Source organism: Melozone crissalis, unplaced genomic scaffold (genome assembly GCF_028551555.1).
Source record: "Melozone crissalis strain CALT ecotype California unplaced genomic scaffold, PUWL_Pcris_2 ptg000074l_1, whole genome shotgun sequence".
In the NCBI taxonomy this organism is placed as follows: Eukaryota; Metazoa; Chordata; class Aves; order Passeriformes; family Passerellidae; genus Melozone; species Melozone crissalis.
Window position 1 is genome coordinate 3,863,380 of NW_026535851.1, and position 23,008 is coordinate 3,886,387.

Here is a 23,008-nt window from a genome sequence, read left to right on the forward strand (position 1 = left end):
TTTTCTTCTATATTTGTTTTTTATCTGTGTGGTACTTTAATTTCCTTGTTTGTATGATAAATGTGTTTCATCCTTCTAGCTCAGATACTATATCTTGGGTTCATCTACTAACATTGCACAAGCGTTAATGACTTTATAAATACAGTGCTCTTTTATCCCTGAGCAGTAGATCATTTATTGTAATTTTTAAAAATGCTCTTTATGCTTGCGTGCATGGGGAGAGTAGGCCATTGCAACCATGGCTTTGTATATGGAATTCCTTTTATGAACAGAAAAGTATTTAAAATGAAGTGCTTCAGTGCATTTTAGATATGTATCTTTTTATATCTGGAATTATATGTTTATGTGATAAATTGAAAATATAAAAGTATTTATGTTTTATGGATTAGTGAAAACACATGTCATTTAAGTGAACTGCATTTAATGCTATAAATACAATCACTCTTCTGGTGGGCAGTCCTGTTTGAAATTTTTTTTTGTTGCAGAGTAAAGTAGAGTCTTGGTCATCTCTCATTATGCCTTTCATAACAGTCATCTTCTTTGTTGTGATCCTGGATTTCTACATGGAGTCCAAATGCTCTGTGAAGATGGAAGCTTCCACATGTGCTCGATATGGATCCTTTCTTATTTTCATTAGTGCTCTGCTTTTTGGAAACTTTTGGACGCATCCAATAACAGACCAGCTTCGAGCTATGAACAAGCCACCACACCATGAAAGCACAGAGCATGTTCTTTCTGGAGGGGTGGTAGTGAGTGCTGTCTTCTTTGTTTTATGTACGTATTCTTGTCTAAACTATAGTAAATCTGTGGTCTGTGTGACTGGGAAGCCAATCAGAAAATTGAGGTGTTTGGAATTCTTTTGGACAAGCTTTTATGGATTCTTTGGCATAAGGCAGCCTGTAGCTTTTTGCTCTTCTATTGTCTGTCTACAAAAAAAAAAAAAAGAATGTGATCTGTTGTGGAAGCAATGATCTAATTTTACGTAGCACTGAAATCCACTAATAAACCTCAAGATGAAGTTGGCAATCAATTTGCTGCCAGAAAATTTCATGTAAACTTTGATGGCTGATTAAACACATTATAAAATAGCTGTGAAGCTTAGAAACAGCAACAAAAACTTCAATACTTTCCTTGCAGCTGCCAATATCCTGTCCTCCCCCTCCAGGAAAGGGCAGAAGGGTACCCTTATTGGCTATTCCCCTGAAGGCACTCCTCTCTGTAACTTCATGGGTGATGCATTACAGCAAAGCTCCCAGTCATTGCCCCGGTTTATTAAGGAGTCACTGAAACAAATCCTTGAGGAGTATGATTCTCGGCAGATCTTCTATTTCTTGTGCCTAAATCTGGTAAGTGCATGTTTTTTTTTTCTTCAAACCCAATCACAATAGTGCATATATAACAAAAAAAGAAGAGTTATTCTTTAGAAGATTCCCACAATTGATTGTGGCGTTTGACAGGGCAATTTAAGTAGTGGTCGCTGATTTGTTGTCACAGTGCGGCACTGGTTCTGTGTGTTAGGGTTATACCAGTAACTGAATACTTGTATGATGGTATGTTAAGGTTGAGATACATCAATGTTGCCAGCAGGTGAAACTGATAAGGCCTCAGTGAAAATGATAAAGATTAGGACAACAAAGTAGAAGTTGTGGGATTGATTAGTGCCATATTGGAGCAGGCTAGTTTTATTTTTAGCTTCTCTTTTTCTTGAATAGGAAAAGATGATGCAGTAAGCAAAACTGGTAGAACCTCATTTGCAAAGATCTGGAAAATAAGGGGAGAAACTTGAAGTATCTGTGTTAACTGTAAGGAATTCCATTATGGAATATGAAAGATTGGAAAAAAGTCTTTGAGCAGATGGATTAATAATAGTAAAATGTACAGGGTAAATGTATGTATTAAAAATGTTTCCTTGTGTACCTTTCTCAGAGCCAATACCTAAGATTTAAACAGTCAACTTACTAGTGAAGAAAATGTTGGCATTAACAGATTTATAGACATTACTTTAACACTAATAATGTATCAGATCAGAGCTCTTGTATTTTTAATGTAAAATGATTAGAATTTGTCTGCAGAATGTCAGTCCAAAATTTGAAACAAAAAATTTACTCCTGTAAAGAGTTGCTTTTTATGTGTGAGTCTGTAAGGAGAGTGGGTTAAAAAATGTGTCTTTATAGACTTGGAGTGCATCATGTATTTCCTTGGAGGAGAGGAAAAATGGTCTAGAAATACTTAGAACGATACCTTTGAAAAATATTGAGTGTTCTATGAAAAGAATATCCTTCTGTCTACCAAAACATTAATATACAAGTTAATATTTAAGGAAAAATTTAAACTCTGTTTTGTTTTAGGCTTTCACTTTTGTGGAGCTTTTTTATGGAGTATGGACCAATAGCCTTGGTCTTATTTCTGATGGATTTCACATGCTTTTTGATTGTTCTGCATTAGTGATGGGGCTTTTTGCAGCTCTGATGACAAGGTGGAAAGCAACTCGCATATTTTCATATGGGTATGTATCTTGGGTTCTTTAAGGACTGTTTGAAACTTAATTCTCCTTGCTCATTTTCAAAATGTCTTGGTATGTATGGGATATTTTAGTAATGCATGCTTCTGTGTGTTTCTTGCTGTGTCTCTTCTCTTCCATTTGTACTCATGCTATTCTCTTCTTACCTGTCAAAAAATGTGTCTGAAATGTAACTTTCATTTATCTCTACAAGTAAAACTTTTATCACTGTGAATATTCTTTAGAAATTGCCTCATGCTAGGCATTTATGTCAAACAGAAATCTATGTCAAAAACCAGTGTTTGTATGAAGATTTAGATTCAGCTGAAATAATTTAACTTTATATGTTTGCATAGCAGTTTAGCAGTTTTAAATCCTGAATGGGCAGTATATATAAGAGAATACTTCTACATTGTTTTATTATAATGGAGTTTGGACAGTTGGAAACTGGCCACCTCTTGACCAGAAAAAAATAACTCAGGAATTGAGACATGATTATGTGACATTGAGGAAAAAAACCACAGCAATCTTAATGCTGTATTGAAAGAATTATAACTTTATCTATTATAACTTTGACATTTGTTCAGAGTACCCATTCTTCACTCTCAAATGTATATGTGTTTACTTTCAGGTATGGACGTGTAGAAATTCTCTCTGGATTTATAAATGGCCTCTTTCTGATGGTGATTGCTTTCTTTGTCTTCATGGAATCAGTGGCAAGACTGGTAGATCCTCCAGATATAGATACAAATATGCTAACTGTAAGTTTTGTCCTTCTGTTTCAGTGTAGTTTTGCAGTTAATGGTTCATTTATGTTTCATGTCCAGGGTGATAGTCCTGCCACTACCTGAAGGGAGCCTTCAGGAGAGCTGGAGAGGAATTTTTTGCCAGGGCATTTAGTGGACAAGGGGAAATGGCCTCAAACTGAAGCAGGGCAGGTATAGATTAGATATTAGGAATTAATTTGACATTAGGAGGAAATTCTTTACTGAGAAGGTGGTAAGGCACTGGAACAGGTTGCCCAGAGAAGTTGTGGCTTCCACAGTTTTCCTTAATTAAGTGCATGGTGGTTTTGGCTACCGTGTTGTAGAAAATAAGTTTGAATACCTGTGAGAATGCAGTGGAGCTAAAGACTTTTCTCCTTCTCACAGCTGGTGTCTGTTGGAGGGCTGATTGTAAACCTTGTTGGTATCTGCGCCTTCAGCCACGCGCACTCGCACGGCGCTTCTCGGGGAGGCTGTCCCACACATGATCACAGCCATTCTCACCATGGCCACAGCCACAGCCATGGGCACGGCCATTCCCACAGTGACCATGGCCACAGCCATGGACATGCCCATGGGTCTTCTGGAGGAGGCATGAACACCAACATGAGAGGCAAGTACAGACTGTTGAATCGTAAGGCATGTACGTGATTTGTAGGAGACTGAAGATTTTCAGGATCAGACCTATGCAGTATTATGCCTCAATCTAAAAACACTTTTGAGGAGTGATCTGACAGTCATTAAATGCATATATAGGAATTGCTTAAACCATTTATGAATTTAACTTGAAGAAACGTGAGATATTTCTGTGCATATGTATGTAATACCTAAGGAACAATAAAAAGCAGTAATGCATAGTACTCACTAACATTAAAAAAAAGGTCACTGTAAACCATACTCAAAGAGTTTTAAGTCCTTGTTTCTAAGTTCAAACTGGAAATGAAGGTACGATGTCTCTATCTATAAAGATATTACCATGTTTCTAGGAATCATGTGACAGCTGTTTGTAAAAATACTGGGAAGGGGATAAGAAGCAGGAGGGTGAATACAGACCAGCATAGCATATGTTTTTATTTTGTGATTTGTAGCATTGTAGCATATAAAACACAGCATTTGTTTTATATTATTGTGATTCAGAAGATAAAGTGGTAAAGAAAAACTTTGAAATATGAAATCATGAAGCTAACTGAAATGGGCACTGTATGTGAAAGTTCAGCATAGAATTTTTTCCCTAGTAGTTAGAAAATAGTTATTTACCAGCTGTCTAGCTTATAAAAAAACTTTTTAAAAATGATGTTTTCTGTGTAAGCTTGTCAGAATATGGTGAGCAGTCTCATGTTTCATATGTTATTTTATGTCTTAACTAGATTATCCTGATTGTTCATATTCATCATGTCTGTAATTTTTTTAAGTCTGCATATAGTCATGTTTCAATATTCTTTAAAATCCTGACGCCTAACTAGTACTAATCTTACCAGTGGTTGAAGAGTATTTTTCTATGCCCATTGAGTGTACATTGAGAATGAGCTCTCAGTTAAAGCAGTAGAAAGTGTAAGATTCATAGCAGGAGCACAAAAACAATTCTCTTGTAAAATTGGAGTAGAATTGGCATACAAAAAACAGCCAGTATATTCATGTATGTCCACATTAGCAAGCAATGTACACTGATCTTCTGACTCTCTCTTAGGGATCAATGAGTCCTTATATAAAGAGGTAAATGATTATGCTGTATTGTACAAATCCCACGTATTCACATATACTTTAGTCTGTGGATGCCTGCCCACACCATTGGCCCATAGATTAAAAATCATTTTTTACAATAATTTGCAATTAAACATTAGAAGAGCTAAATATTTAGTGTATTTTGTCCCAGGTTAGGCAAAGAGTCTACTCTGTTTAGCTTGAGGATACTTAGTAAGCCTTACTAAGTTTCTGCTATTGAATATATACATACATTTTAGACAGATCTGTTAATCACTCTGTTTGTTTCAGTTTTAGGTGTGTTTCTGCATGTGTTAGCAGACACTCTTGGCAGTGTTGGTGTTATCGTATCCACAATATTTATTCAGCAATTTGGATGGCTCATAGCTGATCTGCTCTGCTCTCTCTTTATTGCTACATTGATTTTTCTTAGTGTTATCCCTCTATTGAAAGATGCCTGTCAAGTGCTTTTATTGAGGATACCTCCAGAACAGGAGAAAGATCTGCATGCTGCTTTAGAAAAGGTACAATTATAAATGGTTTTGTATACAAACATACAAGGCTGTAACTGTTTTTAATGATTATTAAAATCAAGCAGATCAGTCAGCTTCTCTTGTCTTAGACAGCTTCATGTCTCAAGTTGTTTAAAATCTATTTTTCAGAGAGGTGACAGGATGACTAGTTCTAACTATAAAAGTTGGTTTGCAGCAAAAAAGACTTCCACTGTTTTTTGGTTTTATGGCTAGCCCATAATTTCAGACAAGCATGGTAACAGTTTGGTAAATGCACCACACTGTAGTACTAAGAAAGTAATATACAGTTCCCTAAACCTGCATCCTTTTAAAACTTGTTACAAATCACAAGCTTGTAATTTCAAGTTTTCTGCTTTATCCATATCATGAAGGATATACTGGTTCACAGTAGGTGGGATGGCAAAACTTAAGCTGTTTTTTCTAATTATTTTCTCATTCTAGACTGTTCTTTTCCTGTCTGATGCAGTATGGCATCTGCCTTGAAGCTGCAGCTAGTCTTTGCTGTTGCCTCATTTTAAGTTCCTGCCCAGAATAGTAATGTGGACCTCAGTGTGGAGAATTCCTCTCTGTAAAAGAATGAGTTAAAAGTTCTTTGAGGATGCCATCAACTAGAGGCTTCAAGGAGGACTATTCTTATGGTATCTTGTCAATTACTAGATGGCAAAATGTGTTCTTGTCTGCATGAGATAAAGAAAAAAGAAAAGAACAAATGGGAATTGTCTGGGAGAGATTCATGTAGTGAAAGGACAGTGACATGCAAAGTGTGGTTTCCCTTTTTGATGAGGGAGGACAGTAACTCTGAGAGACTGGGGAGAAATAAAGTACTTCTTGAGAACAATCAAAGACCAGTTGATTAAAAGATAATAGGAAAAGCATTTTAAAAATTACATCACAGTAAAGCAGTGTGTTTGCTGTAGGTTGACCCTGTCCAGCAGCCAGGCATCCATACAGCCACTTGCTCAATCCCGTCCTTTACCACCACCACCAGCAGTGGGATGGGAGCATAAGCAAAAAAACCCTGGGAGCAATATAACAGGTGAAGGAAGAGCAGTGGAAAAAAGAAAGAAAAATCAGTCCCCAAACAACAGCCACCTTGGAAGCTATAATCCTGCCTTCATCCTCTACCCCAGTTTTCAATGCTGAGCAAGGTGTTACATGGTGTGCCGTAACACACCATGGACAGCTGCCCTGGCTGTGTCACCTCCCTGCTTCTTGCCCATCCCCAGCCTATCTGCCAGAGCAAGGGCAAAGTGGGAAAGATAGAAAACCTTGAAACTGCGTGATAGAAAAGAAATAGCTTGAGCAGTTCAGCAGTAGCCAAATCACTGGTGTGTTACCAAAATGGTTTTAAGCAGGAATCTAAAATACAGCACCCTATCAGCTGCTCTGAAAAACCATCACAGCCAACCCAGAACAAAGATCAATTCAAAAAAATTAATGTATTATGGAAAAAAAGTTATGTCTTAATAAAGTTCAGCTGTGATAACTAAATATAGCTGCTAAACAGTGAGGTAACCAGTGCCCTAGTAGATGCTGGACCAGTATTCTGATTAGCCTGTCCATTTGTGTTCCTGTGATCTGTTCATAAATCAAGGGATTTTTTTCCTCATCCTATTTAGTATTGCTCTTCTGGAGTTTTGATTTGACTTTTACCTTCTAGAATTTTACAGAAGTAGCAAAGTAACCTTTCAATACAAGATATTTCTGAATATAGCTTAGTTGGAAAGCTGCTGTGCTACAGTTTTGTTTCCTTGTGAAATATTATCCACCAATAGACATGTACAAGGTTAAAATTACTTAATTTTTGCTAATGAAATTTCTTTGCAGATTCAAACAATAGAGGGAGTTATATCCTACAGAGATCCTCATTTTTGGTGTCACTCTGCAACTGTTGTGGCAGGCACAATACATGTGCAAGTGGTATCAAATGTGATGGAACAGAGAATTGTACAGCAGGTACAGTGCAAGGTCTTGAGACTCTTAATTCCTTAATTTCCTACTCAGCCTCTCCCTTTTGGTCACAGACTGAAGTTTCAGTCTGACATGTAGGATTTTTCTTGTAGCTCTCCATTTTTTGTCTCAGAGCTGGTCTCTAATGCTGTACTGCCCCCTTTCCTGCTAGCTTGAAATTAGTCATGTAAAGAGTTATTTGCTAGAACATCTGCCAAAACACTGACTGACAGTGGCACTATATCTGCTCTGAGAAAAGAAGGGGAGGTGTTAAAACAGGCCTGCAAAATAGGGAATGAACAGTAGAGATACCTGTATGCTAATCGCGTGTCTAAAACTGGATACCACTACGTATCTGCCATGGGTTTTTCTTTTCCTTAAAAAGATATATATTTCCTATGCACAACACTGAGAGTCTTCTGTGGTAGACAGGGAAAGGCGCTGCGGAAGATCTCGCGATGTCACAGAAAGCCAGGACCCTCAGATCCCCTTAGATAAGACCATCTGCCTCCCATAGATAAGAAACTAACATAAGAATGTAACCCGCCTAACCAAATTCCAGTAACTTTCCATCCCCTACCCAGTAACAGTCCACCTCTTACTAACCATAGAAAGTAAAGACAGACCCATGCTGACGTAGAGACCCCTTAGACTATAAAAACCCAAGAGACAAGATAATAAACGCCTTTTGACCGTCCATCACATTGATGTCTGCGTGTGTCATTAGCCCGAGTAGCCCTAGTAAGAGAGCTGCCGTACTGTTCGTCTGAACCAAGTCGCCTACCTTGTATCAGAAAGCAACAAATTGGTGCCGAAACCCGGGACTGCTGCAGCCCCTGGGGTTCGGGAGTTCTCCTAGCCAGAGATCAGCGGCTGCTGGCAGCAGGTCTGACCACAGCGGGAGGGACGCCTCCGGACCAGCGTGGACCATGGAAGCCATTGCGAAGGTCGTAACAGAGATGCATGCACAATGGGGTATAGAATGTAAACTTAGAGATTTATCTCTCGCATTGCCGAGACTGATTAAGCTTGGGGCTATTGAAAGCCCCGTGGACGTCCTACATTCGGACGTGTGAGATAATTGTACAAAGGCCCTGGCGGAAGACACCATGTCCTCGGGCTCAGAGAAAGCCCTAAAATCGTGGGGCAGGGTTGTCCAGGCTCTGCAAAAGGCTCGACAAGAGCAAGAAACCTAGATAGCCGCGCGAACTTGTTTATTAGCCGTGCCGCAGTTGGGGGTGGGCGCGGCGACACAAACCGCGGAGGGGCCTGACCCGGGCGGGCGCGCGGAGGCGCGAACGCCAAACCCCCCTCAGCGAGCGGATTCACCATCGGAGGGGGGGGAACACCCGCGGACGTTCTGGCGGGGGCTCGCGGAGGAGGCGCGGAACGCGGCCGAATTGGCGGACCCCGTAGGGACCGATAAAAGCGCCCCCCCCACCTTATGCGTTTGAAAATGGCGCCGAACCGCGTGGTCCGGGCAGAAAGGAGGAGGCGGGGGGCGGAAGCGCGGTCAGCCCGCTTAACAACGCATGCGCGGGCGAGCGGGGAGACGGGGCGGCCCCCGCGGAGACGCGTAAGATCAACCAGAGCCCTCAGTTCAAATTAGGTCCTTATAGGGCAAGGACCTCCCCCAGCAGGAGGCGGGGGGACCCCAGGGAGAGGGAACGGCCCGACCCCCGCAGGAGGGGGCGGGGTCGGAGTCCGGGGAAAAGGCAGAGCAGCCCGGAAGCGTCTCTTTATTCAACTTCCGGCTCGGACTCGGGCTCGAGCTCCGAGCCCGAGATAGGATCGGAGGATTCCGATCTGGATTACGGCTTTAACAGAGAGAGAGAAGCGGCATGTAAGGTCACTAGCCACAGTGCTCCCGCTTGGGTGAAGGGGTTACCAGAGAAAAACCAAACCCCGCTCACAAATTGGCGGAAAATAAAAATGGCTTGCGCGGAATGGGCTCCGTCTGCCACTTTAGTGTTCCCGGTCCGTGTGGGGGGGGCAGGCGGAAACCAAAGGACTTATTCACCAGTCAATCCGAAAGATGTGCAGGCAATTGTTAAAGCGATTGCGGATAAGGGAATTAATTCTGCCATGGTTTGCACACTTATAGACGGCCTTTTTGGTGGGGACGACATGCTTCCCTTCGATATTAAGCAGACATGTAGAATGATATTCGATGGTGCAGGGATGATCGTTTTCAAACAAGAATGAGAGGATAATTGCATGAAACAGCTAGCCTTGGTAACAGGGGCAGACCATCCACTGCATGGCTCCAGCATACAGAGGCTTATGGGCACAGACCCCACTATGATCACCCCCCAGCAACAGGCTGAGGGCCTGCGAGCCCATGAGGTCATGACAACGACCCGAGCTGCCCGAGAAGCCATCCGTGACGCTTCTAAAGTGGTAGCCAAACCCTCTCCATGGTCTTCCATAAAACAGGGTGAGAGTGAGAGCTTCACTCAATTCGTGGATAAGCTCCAGGCTGCATTAGATTCCTCGGCGTTACCCTCAGAGGCAAAGGGTCCCGTGCTGGCAGAGTGTTTACGCCAGCAATGCAACTCAGCCACTAAGGACATTTTAAGATCACTGCCACAGGGGTCCAATATAGCTGCCATGATCAGACACGTTGCAAAGGAGGAACACCTAGCTCCCATCTAAGCAGCAGTTCAAACTGCAATAACCAGCGTGATGGCATGCCTTAAGTGCGGCCAGGCAGGCCACTTGGCAGCAAACTGCCCCCAGCCAAGCCGCCTATCAGCAGCTGCTCCACCACGCCAAGCGGGAGGCAGGGGACCGTGCTGGGGGTGTGGAAGGAAGGGGCACTTAGCTAAGGAATGCAGATCCAGGCCCCAGGGAAACGGGAGAGGGAGGGGGTGGCCGGGCCGTGTTCAGCCCCCTCCCACTTGGAATATGCAGCGGCCCAGCTACAGCAACCCCCAGTGGGGCAGGGGACTCTCATACCCTATGCCCCCACAGGGACCAGTCACCTTTGCATCCCCCCCGGCAATACAATGGCAGAGCTGTGCAGCACCCTCAATACCTTCGCACCCCCCACCCCCCCCACCGCCACAAGCCGTGCCGGAGTCACAGGGCCAGCAGGGGACGCCCCAGAGCGGGATCCCTGGGTGGCCTTGGTCATGAAAATAGGGAAGGAGCCCTTGATGGTGTGGGGGACATGCCGCCTTTACAGCAGCCAAGATCCTCACGTCATAGGGCTTCAGTTTTGGGCGGACACGGGATCAGACTGCACGATTATTCCCCAAACGCATTGGCCCGGACATTGGCAATTCAAAGAAGTCCCCCCAGTGAACGGAGTGGGGGGGCAGTCCCGGGCATGGAAAAGCACCCAGCTGGTGGCTATAACACTTCACACGAAAAAGGGAGCAGAACAGACAGTAGCAATCTACCCCTACATTTTGCAGAATTCTCCACCCCTGTTAGGAAGGGATGTTCTCTCCTTGCTAGGATTTCGGATCACAAATTTATCATGAGGGCCACTGCCGTACACCCTCCGCTGCCAATCAAATTGACTTGGAAATCATCAGACCCCGTATGGGTTGAGCAGTGGCCCCTGACAGAGCCTCGAATGGCAGCCTTGCTGGAACTGGTCGATCGAGAACTGCAAAAGGGTCACATAGAACCCTCTACCAGCCCATGGAACACCCCGGTATTCGTAGTCCCCAAAAGGTCCGGACAAGGCTATCGTCTCGTCCACGACCTGAGAGAAGTGAACAAGACGATTCGACCCATGGGTCCAGTCCAGACACTGCTTCCCGCGAACTCAGCCATCCCCGAAGGGCAGCCGTGTGCAGTACTGGACATCAAGGACTGCTTCTTTTCAATACCCCTGCACCCTGAGGACAGAGAACGATTCGCCTTTTCTGTGGCATTTCGGAACGGCGAGCGGCCCAACCTTCGCTTCCAATGGAGAGTACTTCCGCAAGGCCTGGTCGACAGTCCCACCATATGCCAAATCACCGTGGACAAAGCACTGACGCCAGTCCGACACTCCTACCCCACCGCAACCATCATCCAGTACATGGACGACATCCTGGTCGCAGCACCATCGACAAGCCAAGTGGATCACCTGGTGACCACAGTCACGGAAACCCTTCAAGCCAACGGCTTCGAGATCGCGAGCGCAAAGATCAAGAGAGGACCCTGCGTGACCTTCCTGGGAGTAGGCATCACGAGCTCTTACGTGACACCCCCCGAGATGAAGATCAACCGAGACATCGAGACGCTCCACGACGTGCAACGCCTGGTGGGATCGCTGCAGTGGCTTCGCAACATCGTCCTGATTCCTCCCGAGATCATGGACCCTCTGTACGACCTCCTGAAAGGAAAGAACCCCTGGGAACCCAAGGAGCTGACACCGCAAGCAACGAGCTCCCTCGACTTCATCGAAAACCAAATGGCCACTGGCACGCTTGCCAGGTGGAATCCAGCCATGCCACTGGATCTGTACGTCCACTTTACACCGAAGGGGGGAGTGGGAGCACTCGCCCAAGGACTTGCAGAAAAGGCCCGACCGATCCAATGGGTGGTCCTCGGAAGACCCGCTCGTGTGTTTTCCCCAGGAATCGAGTGCATTGCCAACCTCATCATGAAAGGCAGGAGACTCGCCTTGAAACACCTAGGGACAGAGCCAACAAGCATCCACCTTCCGTTTCGCAAGCAGCCGACCACAGAGTCAACCGTAATATCGGAGTACCTGGCCCTTGCTCTCTCCGGCTTCGGAGGAGAAATCTCCTACTCTTCCAAGCCACCCTGGACTAAGCTGCTGACCGTAGTCGACATGGACATGCCGCCGAAGGTCAAGGACAGACCGCAGCCGGGACCAACGGTCTTCACAGACGCTTCCTCCACGACCTCAACCGCAGCAGCAGTGTGGCAGGCAGGAGAGCAATGGCACTGCGTCAAAGCGAGGGACCCCACACTGTCAGTGCAACAACTGGAAGCAGCAGCAGTGGTTTTGGCGTGCGGACTCTTCCAAGACAAACACCTCAACATCGTAACGGACTCCATATTCGTGGCAAGGCTCAGCCTAGCCATGGCAGGACCAGGAGTGTCAACATCAGCAGCAGCCCTAATGCTGGAAGAAGCACTCTCCTCGCGACAGGGCACCGTGTCAGTCATCCACATCAACAGCCACGACCCAATCAAAGGTTACTTCCAGATCGGCAACGACAAAGCGGACGCCGCAGCGAAAGGCGTTTGGACCTTGCAAAGAGCTCGTCAACTGCACGAGTCGCTCCACATCGGAGTCAAAGCACTGGCGAAGAGATGCGGAATCTCGACGGCGGACGCCAAACATGTGGTAGCCACTTGCCCTCATTGTCAGAAGTCACCCCTTTGGTCCTACGGAGTCAACCCGAGAGGTCTCAAGCCCTCAGAAATCTGGCAGTCGGACTTCACCTGGTGCGAAATACTAAGGCCCCGAGCTTGGCTTGCAGTGACAGTAGACACTTATAGCGGAGCGATCGTAGCTACACAGCACCCCAAAACCAACTCCAAAGCCACAATTCAGCACTGGCTGACAGCCATGGCCTGGCTAGGCATCCCCAAGCAGATCAAAACGGACAACGGCTCCAACTTCAAATCCAAACAAGTACAGGAATTCGCCTCGAAATGGGGTATCACGCTAGTGCACGGCATCCCACATAACAGTACCGGACAGGCCATAGTAGAGAGAGCAAACCAGACCCTGAAAACCAAGATAGAAGTGTTGGCAAAAGCAGAGGGCTTTGCCAATGCCATTCCCCCAGGAGATCAGGCACGTATGCTGGCAACCGCCTTGCTGGCACTGAATCAATTCCCTAGGGGAGATGAAACAAACAGTCCCGTTCAAAAACACTGGGTCACTCGAACGCTAGAAGAGGGCCCGCAGGTAGTAATCAGAAACGAGCTAGGCGAGTGGGAACGGGGTTGGAGGCTGGTGCTCACAGGGCGAGGGTACGCAGCGGTCAAAAAGGACGGCAAAATCAGGTGGTGTCCACTTAAGTCGATTAAACCGGACCTTCAGGGCGAGCAGAATGAGACTGACGAGAATTGCGAGTATCTGTTTACAGGACCTGCTCGTGGGACGCCCTCGTGATGCGTACTTCCCGGTTCCAGACGAAAGCGACAGACCACCAAGCCGCCAAGCAGCACCCGAGAGACCCGCACGGGTGAGACCCAAGCACCAAGGGTGTTTCTGTGTGATTTTGCTGTTGGGGCTTGTTGCCAGGGGGCAAGCCGGGGGGCTTGTTGCCAGGGGGCAAGCCAGCCCAGATCACTACCCCCATCAGCCCTTCAGGTGGGTCATGCGACACCTTAGTAGGGGCAAAGCACTCAGACAGATCACCACACCGAACACCCCATCCTTCGTGCTCCGCATCACCGACCTGTTTCCAGGACGGCCAAAGGTACACCCCTATTCCCCACACGTCAAACACTCATACCTATCCTACTGGTGCCCAGCTTCAAACCCTGGGAAAAGTTACTGCAATCACCCAGGGTGGGGATACTGTGGGCACTGGGGCTGCGAAACCATAGTTACAGATGCCAGGCCATCGGGGCCTGGGTGGGATCCACAAGAGCCAGACAAATTCCTACAGTTCACCTGGGCACCCATCGGTTGCAAAATACCCCTCTTCTTTCACGGGAACTTCCATCGAAACCAACATAAAATCCCTAGATTTCGGGCATGCACTGAGTACAACATGACGGTCTTGCAGCCAGATCACCCTAGCTGGGCCACAGGCAGAACGTGGACAGTGGTCCTTCAAGGGTCAAAAGAGAGGGCGAATGTGCAAATTATCAGGCTTCAACCGTCAGCACCCCGAGCAGTCGGACCCAACAAAGCGATTAAAAGCGTGCCGAAAGGGAGAAACGTAACCTACCCCAAAACCTTACCCACAGGGGTCAGCAAAGTCCCGACCGGTCAAGCGGAGACCTTTCAGATGAGCCGCTTAACCGAGTCAGACGCAGACCCAATCCTTCGCATGTTAGAAGCAACCTTTGTATCCCTGAACGAATCCAACCCTAACCTAACCGAATCCTGCTGGCTTTGTTACGATGTCAAACCCCCCTTTTTCGAAGGAGTCGCCTTAAACACTCCCTTCAGTTATTCCTCAGCCGACGCCCCTCACCAGTGCAGATGGGACACCCCTCGCAAGGGAATCACCCTGAGTCAAGTCACAGGCCGAGGCAGATGCTTTGGCAATGCAACCCTAGCTAGGCGGAAAGGCAACGTCTGCACCAAAATCGTCAAGCCTAACAGGAAAAACAATAAATGGGCAGTCCCAGCCGCATCTGGGATGTGGGTTTGCCAGCGATCCGGAGTGAGTCCTTGTGTGTTCCTTCCCAAATTCAATGACTCTAACGACTTCTGTGTCCAAGTTCTGATTGTTCCTAGGATCCTGTACCACTCAGACGAAGAAATGTACCATCTTCTTGAGGGACCCGGCCGGATCCACAAAAGAGAAATATTGACAGGCATAACTATCGCAATGCTGCTGGGTCTGGGAGCAGCCGGAACGGCCACGGGTGTCTCAGCCCTAGCGACCCAGCACCAAGGACTGTCACAGCTGCAGGCAACAATTGACGAGGACCTGCAAAGGATCGAGAAATCCATCTCCTTTCTAGAGAAGTCGGTCTCCTCACTCTCGGAAGTGGTCTTGCAGAACAGGCGAGGCCTAGACCTCCTGTTCATGCAGCAAGGGGGCCTGTGCGCCGCCTTGAAAGAGGAGTGCTGTTTCTACGCAGACCACACGGGAGTCGTGAGGGACTCCATGGCAGAACTCCGGAACCGACTGGCTCAGAGACAGAAAGACAGGGAGGCCCAACAGGGCTGGTACGAGTCCTGGTTCAATCAATCACCTTGGCTAACCACTCTGATTTCTGTCCTGATAGGTCCATTGGCCATGCTGTTTCTAACAGTCACCTTCGGACCATGCCTGCTGAACAAGCTGGTCTCGTTCGTTCAGACCCGCCTGGAACGGACCAACATCCTGTACCTAGGCCGACGACAATTGCTGTGAATTCAACCAGGGAATTCAACCAGGGAACAACGTCAGTCACAAGATCCTCCGAACTTGTCTGACAAAAGCTAACTCAGGACTCCCAAGACCCTTTTCCCTTGTCAAGCTACAACCTTATACCTCACTTAAGTACCTATGTGCATGACTACCTCATTCATTTGTGAAAAGGGGGGGGGAGATGTGGTAGACAGGGAAAGGCGCTGCGGAAGATCTCGCGATGTCACGGAAAGCCAGGACCCTCAGATCCCCTTAGATAAGACCATCTGCCTCCCATAGATAAGAAACTAACATAGGAATGTAACCCGCCTAACCAAATTCCAGTAACTTTCCATCCCCTACCCAGTAACAGTCCACCTCTTACTAACCATAGAAGGTAAAGACAGACCCATGCTGACGTAGAGACCCCTTAGACTATAAAAACCCAAGAGACGAGATAATAAACGCCTTTTGACCGTCCATCACATTGATGTCTGCGTGTGTCATTAGCCCGAGTAGCCCTAGTAAGAGAGCTGCCGTACTGTTCGTCTGAACCAAGTCGCCTACCTTGTATCAGAAAGCAACAGTCTTCTCAGTGTTGTGCATAGGAAATATATATATTTTTAAGGAAAAAGTGTGCAGAAGTTGCAAAGCCATACCCTCTAAAGCTAGTCTTTGCTTTCCAAAGAATTGAATTCTTCACAATGATACATGGGGGTTTATTTTCTGCATTGCAGAGCCAGTATACCGCAAGTTACTGTGAGATACATGTGAAGTGCAATACTAATGTTAACTGTACCATTCTGTTCAGGTCACAGCAATTCTGAAAGATGCTGGTGTAAACAACTTAACTGTCCAAGTGGAGAAAGAAGCTTATTTTCAACACATGTCTGGACTCAGTGCAGGATTTCAGGATGTCCTTGCAATGACGCAGCAGCTAGAATCCATTAAATACTACAAAGATGGTACTTACATCATGTGATACAAATTTGTATTTGCCAAAGGAGATGTAAATGGTCAAGCTAATTGAATCCATATTTGTATTTTTGCGGAAAGATCTTGCACATACATGTACAGAAACAAATGTACTATATATTTGAATTTTTGTAAGTGTACTATCTTTGTTAATTGGATTGAGATGCTTTTATAAAGGAAACAAGAAGGACTTGAATACTTGCTGTAAATGTGAAAATAGTTGAAATCTTATATACTATACTTGGTGTTTATTAAACAGAAGTCTTGAAACTTGCAGATGAGCACAGATGTATTCCATACTTTCTCCAAAGTGTGGAACATCGGTATTTTAATTTCTTGTTAGTAGTGGGAAATAGAAGTAGTTTATATTGGAATGCAAACAATCAACAGCGCACTACTTTTCTTTCTTTCAAAGATTGCTTGAAGACTCTTGGAATGAAAAAACCACTTTATTATGGGGATTAAAAAACATCAAGTCCTGTGTTTTGCATATTTTGTTAGATAATAGAAATATACAGTTTTTATATTATGCCTCAGCATACAAATATGATTTCTATACTTAATGCACCAGAGCAAATATATGTTACCATTTTACATTTGTATTGAACTATTTTTTTTAGAAAAAATACACAGATTTAGCAACGAGAAATAGGGAAGGGAAGAAAAATGAAAACACTTTTTCCTGGGAAGACTCAGAATCATAACTCAAACCACTTAAAATAAAACTTCTTGTACTTTTTATATGAATAACTGCAAATGAAATATTTGAAGTCTAGAAGTAATAAATCAGTGAGCATCCTAGCACTCTGCTAAACTTCATCTTTTCAAGATATGTTATCCTGTACTTGACTCATTTTTTTAATAATACCATTACAGCTGCAGATGTACTGTAGCCAACCGTACCTCCATGTATTACCTAGGGAAGAAGTTCAGGTTTAGAATGCTAAACTATGAAAGTAGTCTTGAACTTGACAAGTTGCTGAAATGAACAGTAAATTGAGACTTCTTGACTGGAAAGTGAAAGAGAGTGCCTTTAAGAAAGAATTATGGATGTTGAGGACTTAATACTGCAAAGAAAACAAATCCATATGTTTAATGAAAACCTGTCAATGCGATAATAAAATACATCTTCAGAGGTAGTCGTGCTTACATCTGTTCACAGGCTTCTTGTGCCCCCCTCTTCTTGTCTGTAGCACATTAATATTTCCCTGAAATTTAAGAAATTAATTCAGTGGTTAACAAGAACAAATACATCTTTCACCATCCCATGTATCATGGCAGTATTGTTTTGTTGTACTGTTTTCTTGTTTCTGGTGTTCAGTCATTCTTGAATACCATAATAAGAATAGACTTGATGTTAGTGAAATTGAAGGACAGAACAGAGTGATAAAGGAATGATTTAACTGGGAGAGATTTACCAGGAATGCAGTTAGGGATGTCCTTGAGCCATTCTGCTTGTCTTGTTATCAGATTGTTATACAACTTCTGTGGTTTGTTTTGTTACTCTTAAAGGAGTCCCTCCTGACCTATGTTAAAACACTGTCTGCAGTACAAGACTGACTTGGAAAACCATGGTCAGAAAACTTATAGAAGTTGCATTGCACTTGTGCACAGTGATGAATATAAAGTGCATAAATTGCAATCCCTCATATCTTGGGACAGCGCTGGAGAGCCAGCCACCGCCTCAAAGCTGGATCCTGTTTTCCACCCTTTTAACAGTGTTTTTCTTACCTTGTCTCCTCCAGAAGGCTTATCACTTGATGAGCTACAGTTATGCTCAGTCTAGAACTACGGTGATGTTTTGCTTTAGAAACCAATCTCAAAGCTTCACTTAATGTTTACATATGCCACTCCTGTTTTGAGATGGTTGTACTAGACTTGATAATATTTCAGTAAACCCCATTGTGACATGAAATGAAGATGATGAAAAGGAGTGTATGTCTTTTAAAGCATTATCTTAGCATAATTGTAAAGCTTTTGTGCTTGTCACAGCTTCCTCTGAGCAAATGGCCATTTCCTACTTCTGTAGCGGCAGAACCCAAAACAAATCAAGGTGGCTGCCCCTGTGATTGTGGCAGTGAAGATGAGCCCATACCTGTATACTTCACAGGCAAGTGCAGACCTGCATGTTGGCTTGCATTTGGCAGGTTTTAGTAAGTTACCCAGCACACATGCACAGTGTTCTTCCTGGCTCTCCTGGCAGGAAGATGATGGCAACAAGCATTGTCTCTCTTTAAACGTCCATTTTAAATTTGTTTCGTCTGGTAATAATCCACGAAAGAAGGGTTCAGGATTCCCCATAAGATCTATTGGAATTGTGCTGTGTGGGCAGGTTTTCAAACCGCAGGTGGAGGCCAGTTTGTTAATATCTTAGTACTGGGAAGGCATGGGGACGTTCAATCGAGTCACCTGGTCGCATGCAGAGAGTTGCAACAAAACACTTTGAAAGATTAAACAGGTTTAAAAGGAACTCCGAACGAGCAGTCATGTGTATATAAAGAGGAAAATGTTCGTGTTTTCCAGTAAGGCTTTATTCCCTGGTGCAGAAGCCATGGGGTCGTGAGCAGGGCGCGAGTTGCGGAGGCGCGGTAGGCCATGGGCGGCCAACCAGAGGCGGCGTCTGGGCGCTTGAACCGAGCGGTGCCGGCAGCGCGGCCCGTGCCGCTGCGCTCTCCTGCCCGGCGGGCTCACCTCGGTACGTGCGCGGTGGGGCCGGCTCGGCTCGGCTCGGCACGGGCGGGGGAGCGGAGCGGGAGCGGGCTGTTGCCGTGGCTCCTGGGGAGGCACCTGCGCCGCCCTTCGTGTCCTGCTCGCTCCTTCCCTTCAGCCTGGCGGGCAGTGCGGGGTACAGCCCGGGGGCAGTCCAGTCTTTGCTTGGCGGGGAGCGCGGTGGGTGTTTCTCTTTCTTTCTCTGGGACAGCCCGTTGGTTCCCTCACTCTGCCCTCCTTCAGCCCTCTAGTGCGAAGAGAAGCAGCCGCTTGAGCCCTCTACTGTGAAGAGAAGCAGCCGCGAAGCCCCTCAGCTTCGCATCTACGGCCCTTCTTTAATTCATAGCCATTTCCAGATGGCTAGGCTTTCTTGATGCCATCCAAACTCTGTGATGTAAAATGTTGGGCAGATTTAAATGAAATCTTAGAGGAACTGAGAGGGAAGTAACAGAACTCTTTGGCCTCTACAGTGACACTGAGTATATTAACTGTAAAAAGAAGGGATGTTGTAAGTGTAAGTGCAAAACAAAGTGACACGTATTACTAATTTGCTATTAGAAATCAGAAATTCTTTATTTAAACTAAATAAAGTTGATTTAAACATTTATGATATTGACTTATATTAGTGGTCTTAAGGTATGTAACTGTTTCCTTCCTTAGTCTGATCCTGGAAACAATGCAACGCATACTATTGCTCAGCTGGACAATAATTGACTATCAGCAGGTGAGTGGCAGTTTAAGCTTCTGTTACTGTAGTGCAGGTAAATCAACCTCAGCGTGGGAAGGAGTGCACTTGGAAAGCAGCATGACTGCACAAGTCATTCAAAGCTAAATATGTGGTAACGTGTGTGCAGTTCCTACTGCTGTCAAAATTAAGGATTACTTCAAGTGATCATGTAAGTAAGTCTGGCTTAGAGTTATCCTTAGCTGTTTTTGGGGATTGAATTAGCATCTTTCAGTATTTTTGAAGACAAGAGTCTGGAAAATACTTTTTGTTTTCTTTCAGCAAGTACATCAGAAGGAACAGCAGCTGATTGACATTAAAACGGAAAGACTCTGTAAGTGTGTTACCTGTATTGACTTTGGTTTGTATTTTAATGTAGAGTTCATATAGTTCATATTTTAAAGTTACTCTTGTAGTAATATTAATTTACATGGGAAGCAGCAAAACTCAACACAGTTATAAAACTTGTTAAAAGAGTAGAAAGAGATGAGCTGTTGTGTTCCCTACTTGTGAGACTGACACATTATAATGAGAGATGCAAGACAATACTCAAAAACAACGTGGCAGCATTTTATTATTTCAGGTAAGCTCCTCAGAAAGTTACACATTGTTTAGTCATTTAAATCAGCCTTACAGCACCTAAAAGATACTTTTTTGTCCTATGGCACATTTATGAGGTATTTGCAGAATAGAGAGGGAATTTGCTTAGAAAGAAGTATACATATATTGGTTTTCAGTAGTCTTGTTAGAGTGGGTCAAATTTAGACGTGACATCAATATTCAGAACTTCATATGGTAAATGTGTTCTTTGAATGTTCTCTCTTTCGTGACCAGGTTTGCCACCAATTCTAACAGCTATTGTTTGATTCACGTGCAGGGAGTTGTGTATATGTAGACAGTAATGAACGAACACAGTGAAATAACTGTTCACATGGGAAAAATGAACATACTGATATCTCTGCAGATGAAGGAATGCTCTGCCGGCATTTTTTCAACACATGAACTGCCCCTAAACACTTTTAATCAGTCTAGTTTTTAACCTGGTTTCCTATAAAAATAGTAATATTCGCTGGTCATGTTCATATTCTCCTTGTATGACTTTGGAATTTGGTTTCAGTGAAATCTGAAAAAGGAGTAAGGGTCTTTAAAAGGTATAAAAAAGACCTATAAAAGTTGTGGCACTCAAAAACAGGGTATAGGAAAGAGATGCAAATTACTCCCTGTGTGAGGGAAATGCAGGCAGCACACAATGTACGTTCTGTTTTACAGTTGGCCAGGGAACCAACTGATATAGTTTGATAACCAAGCAGCCACAGCGTGTGTTGCTTCTTTCATAAAAGAAATATATTGAGGAATATATGAGGGAAGGAGTGGAGTGTGAAATAAGGATTATGCACTGGAAGTGCTTTAGGTGGCTGCGAGGAAAAGAGTATCTTCAGTTCTACTGTACACATAACTATTTAATGCTTAATTTTCCTAATAATGTAACAGTACAGACAAAATATGGAGGAGAGAAACTACAGCAAATTCATACCATGAAGAAAAGGCAAAAGGAGAAACAAGCATATGCGGATGTATGTGAAACAGAGAAGATGCTTTATAAATTAGAAAAACAAAGATGGATTACTACAATAATTCAACATGTGTTCCAGGTAATGTTGTGTGGCTTTTAGAACCAAGTTTACAATTTTTGATTACACTCAAGATATTATACTGTATGGCAAATATAACTTAGAAAACAATTTTGTGTTGTTAAAACCTTTAAGTTTAACAATGGAAGAACTGTGTATAGAAGAAAAACTTCTGCTTTAAAGGCTAAGAGAATGAAATGGTCACAAGCATCTTTGCATTATTTTTTTGCAGAGTTTAGAGACAGTCTTACATCTCAAATTCAGAACGAGAAATTTAACATTGTACTGGCATTTAGATAAGAGTCTAAAACTATCTCTTGGCTTTGAACTCCTGAAATTTTCTCAGCCCTAAGTAGAGCAAATTCTCTTTGGTTAAATTTAAATTCCCCTTTTCAATCCAGAACGGCAGGGTGAGAATGTTAACTGTTATTTTTGTTGAGGCAAACTTTATTTCATATTGTTAAAAACGTTCTCTAGGTTTCTGTATTTAACATAGAGGTAGTAGACAAGGCCCTCTAGAAAATAAAAAAGCATGGATTTGGGTTTTTCTTGCCTATGTATCAACAATAGGACCTAAAGCAATACTTCCCTTTTTCCTTTTTCCCTCCATCCTGCCTACTTCAAACACTTGTGAATTTCAAGGGCTTTCAAATTAAAATTATAAAGCAGACTTTCTTTAAGATATTTTACTAGGAATTGTCCTTTACAAGGGCTTGTTTTAACCTGTAAATCTTTCTCATTTATAGAACATCATAATTGGAAGCAGAATTAACTGGGCAGAAGATGAATATTTAAAGGCAATTGTTCTACAGTTTGAAAAAAATGTAGCGAGTCAGTGAGTCAGGAGATGTGGTGTTTATTTTATACATTGTGTGCATTTTAACTAAACTTGATAAATTTTATGTGGTATTGGAATATGAATCCCAATATTACCAGGTAGATTGTGCCTGGGCCAGTCTGACCCTTGCTGCTGGGCCAAAGGCGGCAGCTGTGGTGTATCACCCCAGAGACACCTTTAGCTTGCTGGTGGTTGCAGCTGGGCAGCTGAACAAGTCCAGGCTTGGTAGGAACTCTGTTTACCTCAGGAGGAAGGCTTCAGGCGATGGCGAAGACAAAGGAGATGGATTCTGGTGGAGGGTTAATATCCAGAGCTTTATTCCATGGTCACACAGGTCTGAATCTTGGCAACAGCTCCAACAGAATGAGGCCCAGAAAACTAATAGCTTACAAGGGTAGCTTTTGAAGGATGAATACATGATTCCAATAATCCTTGAGACAAAATATGTCAATAATGGCTTTACATTACACTTGCTTCCTGAAGGTCTGATGAAGTCCTACTCTCTTTAGGTCACTGTACTATTGGACAGTGCTGTTTTATACCCTATTCTTGATCATAGGCAAAGAAACTTAACACCTATATGACCTGAAAGGCAGCATGCTGTCTCCCTACTCCTCCCACCAAAGATAAAAATTCCATAAACCAAAAGGAATTGGTCCACACTGACGTCAAATTACATTAATTTA

General features: G+C 44.1%; 1 protein-coding gene across 1 annotated transcript in view; it reads left to right on the plus strand.

Moving 5' to 3' along the window:
• LOC128946095 (proton-coupled zinc antiporter SLC30A5-like) overlaps window positions 1-16,899 on the plus strand; it is a 63,180-nt gene extending 46,281 nt beyond the window's left edge. The window contains exons 9-16 of the mRNA XM_054290000.1: window positions 486-774; window positions 1,138-1,346; window positions 2,349-2,506; window positions 3,132-3,261; window positions 3,652-3,877; window positions 5,263-5,489; window positions 7,326-7,454; window positions 16,257-16,899. Coding sequence (XP_054145975.1) covers window positions 486-774; window positions 1,138-1,346; window positions 2,349-2,506; window positions 3,132-3,261; window positions 3,652-3,877; window positions 5,263-5,489; window positions 7,326-7,454; window positions 16,257-16,427 — 1,539 coding nt within the window. The 3' untranslated portion in view covers window positions 16,428-16,899. The remainder of the gene's footprint in view (window positions 1-485; window positions 775-1,137; window positions 1,347-2,348; window positions 2,507-3,131; window positions 3,262-3,651; window positions 3,878-5,262; window positions 5,490-7,325; window positions 7,455-16,256) is intronic.
• Window positions 16,900-23,008: the final 6,109 nt, after the last annotated feature.